At 43.9% G+C, this 15,060-nt stretch overlaps 1 protein-coding gene across 1 annotated transcript in view; it reads right to left on the minus strand.

The window, feature by feature from the left end:
• Positions 1–3,861: 3,861 nt before the first annotated feature.
• The window catches only part of LOC123754016 (uncharacterized), a 301,225-nt gene continuing 290,026 nt past the window's right edge, over positions 3,862–15,060 (minus strand). Inside the window, exon 6 of the mRNA XM_045736127.2 lies at positions 3,862–6,011. Within this exon, the coding sequence (XP_045592083.2) occupies positions 5,943–6,011 (69 nt within the window). The 3' untranslated portion in view covers positions 3,862–5,942. The remainder of the gene's footprint in view (positions 6,012–15,060) is intronic.

Here is a 15,060-nt window from a genome sequence, read left to right on the forward strand (position 1 = left end):
ATCTAGACTATACCCCAAATAATTATAAATATTGAGTATGCTATTATGATGACCTAAGGAGTATGCTAATATAATGACCTATTATTATTACTGTACAAATTACTGTACAGTAATTTCGTGTAAACATTATAAATAAATGAAAATGAAAGAGTAAAGACTTTTCAATGTGAATTGAATGTAAGCAAAAGAGAGAGAGAGAGCACAATCTACCAGCGTGGTATAAAAAAAACTATGATCAGACTACGTGATAAAGAGTAAACCCACACACACAAGCCAGCAGTTTTTTTTTCACATCTTGACATCCATCTGTCAGGGCGCTGTGCTGACGTGATAAGCTGGTGGATCAGCTGGTGCCTACGTGACCATCCTGGACCCTCCGTGTAACTTTCCAATGCTTCCTCTTAATTCTTATAATCGCTAGGAGTCGAAATAGCCGAAACTGACTATGTTTTATACCTTTACCCTTTCAAAGTCTACACACACACACACACACAGCCACAGAGATATTAGAAAAAACTTTTTTAGTGTCAGAGTTGTTGACAAATGGAATGCATTAGGAAGTGATGTGGTGGAGGCTGACTCCATACACAGTTTCAAGTGTAGATATGATAAGAGCCCAATAGGCTCAGGAATCTGTACACCTGTTGATTGACGATTGAGAGGCGGGACCAAAGAGCCAGAGCTCAACCCCCGCAAACACAACTAATTGAGAATTAGGTGAGTACACACACACACACAAACACACACTGGGAGTGCTAATACAATTAATCCGAGCATTACGTACGTTAAACCACAATCAGGTCACAATGCTTCCTTTTAAAAAAGGCCAAAGCTTCTGTGCCGTCGTTAAACACAAAGACACCTGAGATCGACGCCTCGTAACACCCGTCTAAATTACGGAGATAAAACAGCAAACAGCCAGCTCGGGAGGACAGTAAGCGGCGACAGTGAGGTCATTAATGGTCACAATATCTGAAGGGATGAAATATGGTGCCCGGCCACACGGTCAACACTACCCTGGTGACCAGACCACACACTAGAAGGTGAAGGGACGACGACGTTTCGGTCCGTCCTGGACCCATTCTCAAGTCGATTGTGAGAATGGACAATGACTTGAGAATGGTCCAGGACGGACCGAAACGTCGTCGTCTCTCCACCTTCTAGTGTGTGGTCTGGTCAACATACTTCAGCCACGTTATTGTGACTCCTCGCCTGCAACGCTATCCTCTATCTTCCGTGGGCTTCATAGTCAATATTGATCAATTATTAGATAAGGAAAAAAAATCGATTTACTGAGTAATGGAGAATGCAGCAGTCTTTAACAATTTCCTAATTGTTCAAGTGTGTCAAGTATATACCTGGTTGATACCTGGTTGATGGGGTTCTGGGAGTTCTTCTACTCCCCAAGCCCGGCCCGAGGCCCGGCTTGATTTGTGAGAGTTTGGTCCACTAGGCTGTTGCTTGGAGCGGCCCGCAGGCCCACATACCCACCACAACACGGTTGGTCCGGCACTCCTTGAAGGAATAAATCTAGTTTCCTCTTGAAGGCTTCGACTTATATATATGGCTTCGACTGTTGTAAACATTCAGAAATTACAACTTTTACAAATGACTACATTTATCTAATTACAAAAAACTTCCTTAGATTTTTGGAATAACTTTAGCATACAATACAATATGTTTAGATTATTCACACTTAATACTGATAAAACAACTTTTATATTATCATCCACTACAAAAAAATTAGGAAACATAACATATTGTCAACATTTTTGATTCGTGGGTAAAGTGTTATTTTTTTTCTAATTAATTATGCCTCTAAAAGTACAGAAAATGGCTATTATTCCCCCCTCAAACTTTGCTTCTACCCTTGCCTCAGCTATCTTAAGGAAGACGTCTTGAAGATATCCGAAGGCTCAGTACTCTTAATTTACAGCTGTGACACATGATACAGCTGTGACACATGATACAGTGTCACAGTTGTAAATTAAGCGTCGGCAGCCTTCATAAAGAAGTCTTCCCAAATGTGTCTCATGGCAAATAAAAATAACAAACAATACTGGATGTCAGGACGGAAAGATTACAAAGCGGAATATAAGAACTGAACCAAAAAAATAAAGAAGTCTTTGTGTTCTGTATATATGAATTTTATGTGTATTTATAAGTCTATAATATTTTGAATAGTATTAGCTGGTTATGGTGCTATTTAATGTATGAATGGAAACGTAGTTATTTTCCACCAAGAATGATATTTTTAAATTGGTTAATATTTTTATAATTGTATAAATCTTATGTTCAAACAATCATCATGAAAGTTTGAATATCTTGAGACTCTTCATGTATCCGAGTGTATTATGTTTCTAAGAAACTTGTATTCACCTACTTGTGTTTGCGGGGGTTGAGCTTTGCTCTTTCGGCTCGCCTCTCAACTGTCAATCAACTGTTTACTAACTACTTTTTTTTCACACCACACACACACACACACCAGGAAGTAGCCCGTGACAGCTGACTAACTCACAGGTACCTATTTACTGCTAGGTAATAGGGGGCATTCAGGGTGAAAGAAACTTTGCCCATTTGTTTCTGCCTGGTGCGGGAATCGAACCCACGCCACAGAATTACGAGTCCTGCGCGCTATCCACCAGGCTACTAGGCTCCTCAAATGTGCAACATATGTACGTGTCTGTAATATTATTAATATGAATCATTATTAACAACACTCCAGGTAATCCAGTTATTAATACAATTAAGAAAATTATGTATAATAAAATTAAGCTATGTGCAATGACTTTGCAAGGAACACAGAAGGTCAACGGTACACCATTACAAACCTGCCCCAAGTTACATGCTTACCCAGCATTACAGGCCTACCCAGCATTACAGGCCTACCCAGCATTACAGGCCTACCCAGCATTACAGGCCTACCCAACAAACTGCTCGATATATTATCTTAGAACAGAAACCTTACATACAATATAATTAAAGTCCCCCTCCCCCACCCCCTGTCTCTCTCTCTCTCGGCCAATGATTTGTAAGTTATACCAAGAAAACTAAACTGAAACCAATTGGAAACTAGTCCAGTAATTAATACACATAAAATAAAATAACTAGTTCCCAAACCAGGTTGTAATCTTGTGTTAATGAGTGACGCGATGCGTGGAAAAGCCAGATATAGTGTGGTAAAAAAAATAGTAATTACCAAGTAGCTTTCACGGTCCCCGGGGCCGTCAGAATAAAGCTGTTATAACGCCACAAAAAACATCCACTTACGTATCAAATGGACTGGGCCATAAGTCCAATCTCCAGTCCAACCTGCCTTAATTGACATGGAAGGTTGGCGGGAGGTGTGGGTGGGTAAATGTGTATCAATCAACTTGATAACGGTCCAGGACGGACCGAAACGTCGTCGTCTCTTCATGTTCTAGTGTGTGGTTTGGTCAACATTTTTTCAGCCATGTTATTGTGACCTTTTCATCTGCATAATTTCCGTATTAAGAAACAGAATAGGTCAGAGTACTGAACCCTGTGGAACTCCGCTGGTGACATTTTGCCAATCTGAGATCTCATCCTCTCACAGTAACTAGTTGTCTTCTATTGCTTAGGTACTCCCTTATCCGCTGGAGCCCCTTGTCACTCCGGCCTGCTTCTCCAAATTGTACACTGATCTAGTGATGCGAACCTGCGGCCTTTCACGGTACTCAGTGCGGCCTTCGAAACCAATTACAAATTCTTGTGAAATACAAATAAAGCTTCGTACAGTGAACACTGGGATTATAATACGACTGAAAACTTACAAAGCTTTATTAGTTAGAAAAACCCATGTTAAATTACTCTTCGATTCTGAGAATATTGATCTTTCTCTTTTTTTTTTTTAATAAGGTGTATTTAAAGGCATAAGTAAGTTCTTTTGCAGCTTTAACTATAAGCCACTGTAATATAAAACAATCTTTTACAGTATATTACTCTACTACTCCACACAAAATTGGGGCCTTATGATACCTTCGCTAAGTAAAATAGAGCCCAAGTATGACAAAAGTTCCCACCCCTGCACTAGCCTCTTATAGGGTACTGAGTCAATGGCTTTCTGACATTGCACAAAAAATATGCAGTCTGCCCATCCTTCTCGGTCTTGTCAAATTTGTGTCGCCTGGTCAAACAATTCTATTAAACTAGTGAGGCTAGATTTACCATCCTTGAACCCATGCCAGTGGTGTCTTACAAAGTCACAAACTCTCCAAATGCTTTTAGCCTTTTTCTCGCAATATTCTCCATATACCTTGCATTGTATAAAAGTTAAGGACACTGGCCTGTAGTTCAGTGCCTCCTGCCCCCCCTTCTTGTATACTGGGAATACGTTAGCTGTCTTCCAACTTTCTGGTAGTTCTCCTGCTTCCAGCGACCTAATATACACCATATAAAGTGGCATACATAATGCTTCTGCTCCTCCTTTTAATATCCAAGGTGAGATTTGATCTGGTCCAACAGCCTATGTTACGTCTTGAGTCCCAGTAGAAGTTTTCTTACCTCATCTCTGGTAATATGACATTCCTCTAGTGGTCCTTGATTGAACGCCACCTTCTCTTTGCTCTTCTTTGCAAACCTGTATTCTTAGGTGGGTGGGGTTTGGTTGTGTGTGCGCGCGCGCGTGCGTGCACATTAATTAGATTTTAAGATCAATCTGACTTTATCCTCCAGTGCATAAAGACTGACAACTATCACGGGTGAATCCATTTTCACCGATGCATTAGACACACACAAAAAATATCACCCAGGCTAAAAACTGTCCGTGTTGAGCGTACAACAGCAGGCTCTACTTAAGAGCAGAGGAACAAGTCTGGTTTAGCATCAGAGAGAGCTTTTGTCTTGAAGCAAGCTGCCTGTCCGCCCTATTCGCCTGCCATGTCAGAGCCACTCACCGTGGCCACCACACCGTGAAGCCCACTACCACAACCTCTAATAATATATATAGTAATGTAAGTGTTTATCCCCTAATATCAAGCTTCATCAGAAACTAATCTGAATCTTTAAATTAACAATGTCTGCTTGGGCCAAGGTGTCAGTGACCTGTTAACGACAGACAAGGTGACCAAAGAGGATTCAGTAGCTCAACCTCCCCATGGGCAAGAGGGTTGAAATGTTATTTGGATCCCTTGCTCGAACTGTAATGAGTACAGGAGGTCCAGTGATTGCTTGGTGCTGTAATGAAAATAAAGAATATATGCAGTACAGTACAGGGGGCGGCGGCTGTAGTGGTGGTGGTGGTGGCTGTAGTGGTGGTGGTGGTTTTGATATTGGTGGTAGTGGTGGTGGTTTTGGAGGTAACGATGGTAGTATGATGGATGGGTGGATGGATGGTAATGATGGTAGTAGTGGGTAATGATTGTGGTTGAATCGTAGTGGTAATAGGGGTGGTAATGGTGGTTGTAGTGGTAACAGTGGCTCTGGAGGTAACATGCTTGTGGTAACAGTGATGGTAGTAGTGACGGTTAACGTGACGGAACAATTTTCACAACAGATTTAGTGCACTTTAACCCATCAGGAGAGTGGACACAAAAAAATACAGTGATGATTCTCAGCTCCAGAGCACTAGCGCTCTCAAGAGCGAGCTCTCTGTTAGAGAGCTCTTAAAATTACCCCGGGGGATGACTGGAGAAGCGAGCGAAGAGAAAGATTAAGAGAAAACCTGGAGAAAAGAGTGGGCCAATAGACGAACTTGGCCCACCTGCCCTCACCAAGTTGTGCTTGCGGGGGATGAGCTTTGGCTCTTTGGACCCGCCTCTCAACTGTCAATCAACTGGTGTACAGTTGAGCCTACTGGGCTCTCCCTATGTGCTTGACCCCAGGGAGAGACGTCCGTCGAAGCAGGCAAATGGGCCCTCTTCTTATTAATTACCTTATTCCTGACCAGAGAGCTAGTCTAAGATATAACCCCGCCCCCTCTGCTAGGCAGAATAAACTGGTACAGTAAGCGGGTTTATCTCTACCTTCATCTCCAGCTGCACGACACCTACCTGGAATAAAGAAAAATATAATACGAGACTGTGAGAAAATAAAAATATTATTAATAAAAAGCTCAGGTACTAATTTTTGTTGTAATTTAAACGGCTAAAATATCTAAATAAATTATTATTTAGACATTTTACCGACACATTAGCAATTCCTTTCGTGTTTTTGTTGAAAGGAAACTGATAATGTTTATATATATATGAATACTAACAAAACCAGAGTGTGTCAAGCACTGTAGTTACCTGATGCTAAAAGTTCCCCATCACACAGGATAGTTATAGTCATGTGATCAGTAGTCTGCACTGGCAGACTCTGGGTGCATTATAGGATATTCTCAAGAACACGAGAGGTAATAAAGTCATTGCAAAGCTCCATATGCCCCACGCCAACGGGTTGGGATGGTCTAATAACTGGGTGCGGGCCGGGAGGGTGAGTACGTAACTCTAGGCACTGCACACACCCTGTTTAAATATCCCTAATCGCCTTTAGTATAATCTTATCTTCCTCTCCCACATTCATTTTCTTTCTCTGTGAAACACACACACACACACACACACGAAAGAGAGAGAGAGAGAGAGAGAGAGAGCCACCCGTCGCAGAGATAAAAAAAAATGTAAATTACGAATTAAGGAGAAGGGAATAAAATACGAGGTAGCAGTAGAGGCGAGAGAGCGACCTTGTCTTGGTTTGAATTGGGTTATGGATTGGGAACCAATCCATAACGAGACGAGACATGAAGAAGATAGATTTAATAATTTCAAGAGGTTTCTCTTGGAGCATTATCAAGTCTTGGTCCAAGACGGACCGAAACATTGCCGTTTCTTCACTTTCCGGTGTGGTTCGGTCATCACACGTTCTTATCCTATTGATCAAGTTGTGAAGAATAACTTAATTCAATAACTTGCGCTATTTTCCGGTTGCAATTCTTTTAACCATGTCGTAGCTCAGTCGATTAAGGCAGCGTCGGGTTTGGACGGTAGAGTGACGGTCTCGCTTCATGCAAGTCAGCGTTCAATCCCCGACCATCCAAGTGGTTGGGCACCATTCCTTACCCCCCCCCCCCCCCCCGACCTATCCCAAATCCTTATCCTGACCCCTTCCCAGCGCTATATAATCGTAATAGCCTGGCACTTTCCCCCTGATAATTCCCTTCCCTTCCCCTGGGATCCTCTCGGACGTAGGTTCGAACCCTCGTCACGTCCCTTGTAGATTTGTTTAACTTGCGCTACGACAACCGACAACCAGCTGTCGCTAAGCAAGTTCCTGATGCTGACCCCCCAATCAACAACCCCCATTCCGTCCCCTTCCAAGTTGGCAAGGATTGTGGCCAACTTGAAGAGGAGCGCTCAGCTGGAATGTGCGTACGCGGGATTATGATTGACGGAGAGGTAGTCAAACTGTCGCTAATGATCAGACTATGGGTCTACGGACCGTGGATATTGTTCCTTCTACCTAAAATATGAAGCCTCGCCACTTATGTATGGATCAAAAAGTGATCCGTACGGATCACGGATCCCAAACAAAGTATATTTGGGATCCCAAACAAAAAGTACGGATCCCAAACAAAGTATGATGCAGGCGAGGAGTCACAATAACGTGGCTGAAGTATGTTGACCAATCCACACACTAGAAAATGAAGGGACGACGACGTTTCAAAGTATGATATTACTGAACTTACAAAAAACAGTTTTAGCTCACTTAACGCAGACACACACAAGACCATCTGCGTTTAAATCACCGCAATGGTAAGTTTAACTTCATTTCATACTGGCTGGCTGAAGGCTCAATCCTTCCTAGTTTTGATTAACTGATGAAGATGAAGCCACCCCAAGAGGTGGCACGGGCATGAATAACCCGTAATTGCTCTTTTTACTATCTCTAAAGCGTCGTCAGTCCTGACAAGGGTCGTGTATACGACACAACAATCACGAGATGGTGTGCGACCCGATTGATTGATTGATGAAGATTAAGCCATTCCACAAGAGGTGGCACGGGCATGAATAGCCCCGTAGGAGGTAGATGTTTGGAGTGAACATGATCTTTGGTCGTGTAACATCTAGGAGTGTGTCTGGGCCTGGTGTGACCCCGATCAGCCACTTCGTATATCTCCGTGGATTAACTCGCGGCATGACACCAGACTGATCCCAGTACAGAAAATCTAGCCCCAGAGTGAACAGAGAGGTGTAAGAAACGATGAAAGACTTCAGGAATTAAACCTCAAAGCACCGGAAGAAGTATGGTAGACATGATCACAAGGGGGAAGTTAGGAGTTAGAAACAGTTGATTGATTGACAGTTAAGAAGCGGGCCGAAAGAGCAGAGCTCAACCCCCGCAAGCACAACTAGGGGAATACACACACACTACATTTCTGCGAACATGTAAGGATGACACACAGCCACTTCATACTTCAACAAGCTTGTATGTATTCAGAGAAGACATCTTATAAGTATTTACATGATACAAGTTAAGCAGGGAGGGAGAGAGAGAGGGGTGAAGGAGAGAGACTCACTATAAAAGAGAGAAAGTGAGAGACTTTAGCTTATCTATCCTATCTTATCAATCTTATATAGCTATCCCAACTTCTCATGTTCATTTATGGCTGTTTAAAAAGTAGTAGGTATCAAATCTCTCTCCCCGCTGTCATAACCGCTCGCTTACACCAAGAGACGGGAGATAATTTTCACGTTCGTCCTATCTTAAACGTCATCTTAATCTCCAAAGCTTACAGTTACGTTCACCTTTACACACTTCTTATATTTAAAAGAAAACTAAATGTGAAAAATTCACAAGACTCTTTTTTTATGTTGGTATATTGTCAACGACGTTAATATTGTAACTGAAATATATGACGATCTGCGACTCTGTCAGGTTATAAGCGTCATGAAAGATGCGTGTGAGAGTAATGGGGTGATTGAACACAGCACAGAAGAGCACAACGTCCTCTGGTTTTCTGCGCACACACCCAAACCTAACCTTCCCACCACACATACACACACACATTTGTAGTGTGTGTGACTAGTACCCGAGCTGAGAGGTATGAGCTACGAGGAGAGACTACGGGAATTAAACCTCACTTCGCTGGAAGACAGAAGAGTTAGGGGGGACATGATCACCACATTCAAGATTCTGAAGGGAATTGATAGGGTAGATAAAGACAGGCTATTTAACACAAGGGGCACACGCACAAGGGGACACAGGTGGAAATTGAGTGCCCAAATGAGCCATAGAGACGTTAGAAATTTTTTTTTCAGTGTCAGAGTAGTAGACAAATGGAATGCATTAGGAAGTGATGTGGTGGAGGCTGACTCCATACACAGCTTCAAGTGTAGATATGATAGAGCCCAATAGGCTCAGGAACCTGTACACCTGTTGATTGACGGTTGAGAGGCGGGACCAAAGAGCCAGAGCTCACCCCCCCCCTGCAAGCACAATTAGGCAAGTACAATTAGGTAACTACACACACGCACGCACGCATGTACGAACTCGCACACGCATAAAAAGCTACACTGGAGATGGCACGGGAGTTTAGGTTGAGTATCCGGCTTTCACTGAAGGCCGGACTGTTGTTGTGGGGAGTCTGAGACGCACCTGGGTAGGGGCTACCTGTCACCAGCACCTACCTCCAGGTACCACCAGTTTCTCTCCTTCACCTACCACCAGGCTGCTCCACCAGTCTCTCTCAGCCACTACCACCAGGCTGCTCCACCAGTCTCTCTCAGCCACTACCACCAGGCTGCTCCACCAGTCTCTCTCAGCCACCAACCACCAGGCTGCTCCACCAGTCTCTCTCAGCCACCAACCACCAGGCTGCTCCACCAGTCTCTCTCAGCCACCAGTCACCAGGCTGCTCCACCAGTCTCTCTCAGCCACCAGCCACCAGGCTGCTCCACCAGTCTCTCTCAGCCACCAGCCACCAGGCTGCTCCACCAGTCTCTCTCAGCCACCAGCCACCAGGCTGCTCCACCAGTCTCTCTCAGCCACCAGGCTGCTCCACCAGTCTCTCTCAGCCACCAGTCACCAGGTTGTTCCACCAGTCTCTCTCAGCCACCAGCCACCAGGCTGCTCCACCAGTCTCTCTCAGCCACCAGTCACCAGGCTGCTCCACCAGTCTCAGCCACCAGTCACCAGGCTGCTCCACCAGTCTCAGCCACCAACCACCAGGCTGCTCCACCAGTCTCTCTCAGCCACCAACCACTATGTGTGTGTGTGTGTGTGTGTGTGTGTGTGTGTGTGTGTGTGTGTGTGTGTGTGTGTGTGTGTGTAACTAAAATAGTAAGCCTTGCAGTGAAAACATAAAATATTTGTTCTATCATTGACTATACATAATAACCCTCATACAGCTTCACTTATTATGTAACATAACATTCCCCCCGCCTCCTCTGACAAGCTGAGCTAACGTATTACTTGACTATAAACACAATTCCTAAAGATTCTACACTTCGCTACATATGCTGCACTGGGCACACTACTATCACTCTGAATAGGTATTTCACACTTCATTTACAAGGAGGAGGAATAAGCCACCACCACTCAATAGTCCACAATATCACACTGTATCGTCAGGATATCGTAAAAACACACTGAATCGTCAGGATATCGTAAAACACACTGTATCGTCAGGATATCGTAAAAACACACTGAATCGTCAGGATATCGTAAAAACACACTGAATCGTCAGGATATCGTAAAAACACACTGAATCGTCAGGATATCGTAAAAACACACTGAATCGTCAGGATATCGTAAAAACACACTGAATCGTCAGGATATCGTAAAAACACACTGAATCGTCAGGATATCGTAAAACACACTGAATCGTCAGGATATCGTAAAACACACTGAATCGTCAGGATATCGTAAAAACACACTGAATCGTCAGGATATCGTAAAAAAGTACCACAGTTATCATACACACTCCAGAGACCGTAGAAGGTTGTCCACTATTCCAGCCGTCTAATTTTCGTGAGCTTGTCCCACTGATTAACACTCAAATGAGCTCGATACGTTACAGCAAAGTGTACAACATCACATGAGCATTCAGCTGTGTGATGTGTCTCATTTGACTCCCTGTACTTTAATAAGAGATGTACATGTTTATCTCTCAGAATGTTCGGTAATATGTGAATTGTTTGTGATGTGTGTCTATATATGTACGAACACGTTGTACTGAACGGGGTGAGAATAGCTTGAGCTATCTCATCCCTTTGTGTGTGTATTTTATCTCAACTTATTTCAATGAAATGACAAAAATTATAAAAAAAGCCCGGAAATCATCTCGAGATAACCTCAAGATAACCTCAAGATAACCTCAAGAATGTACTTTAATGCTCACAAAGATTAAGACATTCATCCCCCAAGAAATTGGGTAATGGGGTGAACCCGCATTTATGTTTAAACTGTACATGTTTTTTTTTATTATGCTCATGTTCTCCGTACTGTATGTGTATATTCCTGAAGATGTCACGGTGTTATCTTGAGGTTATCTTGAGATGATTTCGGGGCTTAGTGTCCCCGCGGCCTGGTCCTCGACCAGGCCTCCACCCCCAGGAAGCAGCCCGTAGCAGCTGTCCAACTCCCAGGTACCTATTTACTGCTAGGTAACAGGGGCATCAGGGTGAAAAAGATTTGGCAACACTCATGTCACCCGGCAAGTTATGTCATCCAGCAACACTCATATGCCGTATATCAGGCACGGACTTCTCATCAAAGTCTAGAACATGCTGGGTTGCACCGAGTATGAAGTGTGAAAATCTTGAATGGTCCCCCCAAGCCTATGTACAACCGTCAACTCTGCGACCTCTCCAGGATTCGAACCGGGGCCGCTGGAGAACCATTCCTGTGGCAGCTCAGTACTATAACCATTCAGCAAGCTTGATACTTTGCGCAACCTTAACTTCACAACCATTTCGTCCTCCAAGTCATTCAACTTTGTTTTTACAATTCTAACTTTCAAAAAATATATTCTGACATTTCAGCGTCTCGTCTTATCTCTAGTTTCCATCCAAGACAATTCCTTTTTGTTGTTCCTAGCTTTGAGCACTGCTTCTTTGTCAATTTCTCTAGGATCTTATATGTAGCTATCATATTCCCATGATTCCTCTTCCCCTTTAGTTAATCTGTATTCCAGTTTCGAGATTTCTATTCTCGTAATCCCTCGGTTCAGGAACGAGTCGTGTTGTGTATCTTTTCATCTTTCAGCATTTTATTTTGTGATTTTTTTTCAGACGAATCTTCCGTGTCAAGTACTCCGTTGTCCACTGAACACATCTGCCTGCGACTCCATTCTGTGCATCAATCTCTTGTTTAACTTAGGCACACATGCAATTCTTTGGTTATTTAGTACTTAAGGTAATGTTTTATACTGTTTGAGAGCCGACACATTCTATATTTGTTTCTGCTCCTGGCACACGTTATCCCATGGACCTCTGCAATCTGGAAAACTCTTTGTCATATTTGTATTCAGTCAAGTTGTCCATCCATATGTAAACATTGACAGGACGTACAGGTCAAAACATTTTCACAGCTATCAGAGCAACAGCTTCACGAAGACACATTATTTTTGTACTACTGATTTTATTCACATTAAAAACTAATCATTAATTAAATTCACAGATTTAAATTTCTATTCTAAAAAGACCAAAACGTCAGGAAACACTAGTTTCATAATCCTACAACTCGTCTAGGTAACATACACAATTTCCGAGGCTGCCTGCTCGTTTGGGCCCGTCCACAAGTTAATTAACAAACCAAAGGCAAAAGTAACATTTAAATTCACTCTTGAAATCCTCAGAGTAACATTAGGCTGTCTCACTAAACTCTTACCTCGTGTTAATTAAGGTTACTCTTTTTTCCCCACCTCCTGTGTTTACGAAAGTTCTTCATAAGTGTAAATCTCGTATATGGATAAATCTCACAGATACTTCTCTTCTCAGAGCTTCTCATAATCCACCCCACCTTCTCAAGACAAAAAATTCTTGTGTCTTAGGCAAACTTAAGTGCAGGAAGATAATGCCTGGCGTGCTTGGGTCAGTATGGTGAGCGGCAGAGGAGCCACTGGAAGCACCAAGTATGATGTGTACCTGGTGAGCCTTGCTAGACGTTAGTTACCACAGTACCTTCCCTCCCTCCTGGCAGCTCTTGCCGCCACCACCACCACCGCCCAGGCTCCAGGATAACCCGCAGCTGCTGGCGGGCTGAGCTAACACTTCCGTGATTCCCTGGGCTATATATTAGGCTCCAACACCGCCTCTGGCCAGGGGGTGAGCGTGCGCTACCTACATAACCATCAGTGGGAGAGGCCTCATGCTGGCCCACCGAGAATCTCTCTACCGGTACCCTACCTTCCCCTTCCCTCACCAGCCGTGTCTGCTGTTGCGGCTGCTTTCTGCTGCTCTACACTCACCAGCTGTCCTTACAACTGCTCTACACTCACCAGCTGTCCTTACAACTGCTCTACACTCACCAGCTGTCCTTACAACTGCTCTACACTCACCAGCTGTCCTTACAACTGCTCTACACTCACCAGCTGTCCTTACAACTGCTCTACACTCACCAGCTGTCCTTACAACTGCTCTACACTCATCAGCTGTCCTTACAACTGCTCTACAATCACCAGCTGTCCTTACAACTGCTCTACACTCATCAGCTGTCCTTACAACTGCTCTACACTCATCAGCTGTCCTTACAACTGCTCTACACTCATCAGCTGTCCTTACAACTGCTCTACACCCACCAGCTGTCCTTACAACTGCTCTACACTCACCAGCTGTCCTTACAACTGCTCTACACCCACCTGAACCCTTGGTCAGCGGATATAACGTATTATTACTCCTAGAAAATCCACACGGAACACGTCGGACCTATGAGTAGGTCTCAAGCGTCAATAACCGTTTCGAAGTCCTTAATTCTTACTAAATTGAAATATTCATTAACGTTCCTTCCGTCGAAGTTGAACTTCTAGATGTGTGTACCTTTGGTCACTATGATTCGAGCTGATGTTAAGTTAAAACTTTTCATTGTCTTATACGTTCACGACTTTCGTAATGATTTTAGAACCGTCTGCAAAACTCAACAATAAACTGTGGTTTGTGTTTTATTCCGTTTGGTTAAGAGGATGAGAAGGAGCAAGGTGCACCATGGGACAACGCTTCTTAGCATAATTAAACAACATTTTGTATACTAAAAGATGTTAAGTGATTTGTGAGAAAGCATAATATCCACTTCATGCGGAGCAGTGGCTAACCCTTTCACTTTACAAGCGATAGGACCTGGGTTAGAATCCCGGGCAGGGTAGAAGGACTGGGAACAGCCAGCTTTATTCCGTTTGCCTTTCGGACCCAACTGGGGAATGTGAAGCGATTGGTGGATCATGTTCCCAAGAAAACATGACACTATATAAGCTAACCAACACTGTACCCGTTACGGGCTCACCATAGCCCGTGCTACATGGACACTTCGTTCTGAGTAGCTAAATCTGAAACAACAACAACAACATGTACCCGTTATTGGTGTAAGCGCTCCACAATCACACATCAATTGTCTCTGTTGACATTATTTCTAGCCTTACTTTTCCTGGTACTACGCCTTCACAACGGTGTATGAAGCAGTGTACCGGGTCTAGCCATGGACTGGTGACCGTCACAACGGTGTATGAAGCAGTGTACCGGGTCTAGCCATGGACTGGTGACCGTCACAACGGTGTATGAAGGAGTGTACCGGGCCTAGCCATGGACTGGTAACCGTCACAACGGTGTATGAAGGAGTGTACCGGGCCTAGCCATGGACTGGTGACCGTCACAACGGTGTATGAAGGAGTGTACCGGGTCTAGCCATGGACTGGTGACCGTCACAACGGTGTATGAAGAAGTGTACCGGGTCTAGCCATGGACTGGTGACCGTCACAACGGTGTATGAAGCAGTGTACCGGGGCTAGCCATGGACTGGTGACCGTCACAAAGGTGTATGAGGAGTGTACCGGGTCTAGCCATGGACTGGTGACCGTCACAACGGTGTATGAAGCAGTGTACCGGGTCTAGCCATGGACTGGTGACCGTC

This window comes from Procambarus clarkii, chromosome 6, assembly GCF_040958095.1.
Source record: "Procambarus clarkii isolate CNS0578487 chromosome 6, FALCON_Pclarkii_2.0, whole genome shotgun sequence".
NCBI classification, from domain to species: Eukaryota; Metazoa; Arthropoda; class Malacostraca; order Decapoda; family Cambaridae; genus Procambarus; species Procambarus clarkii.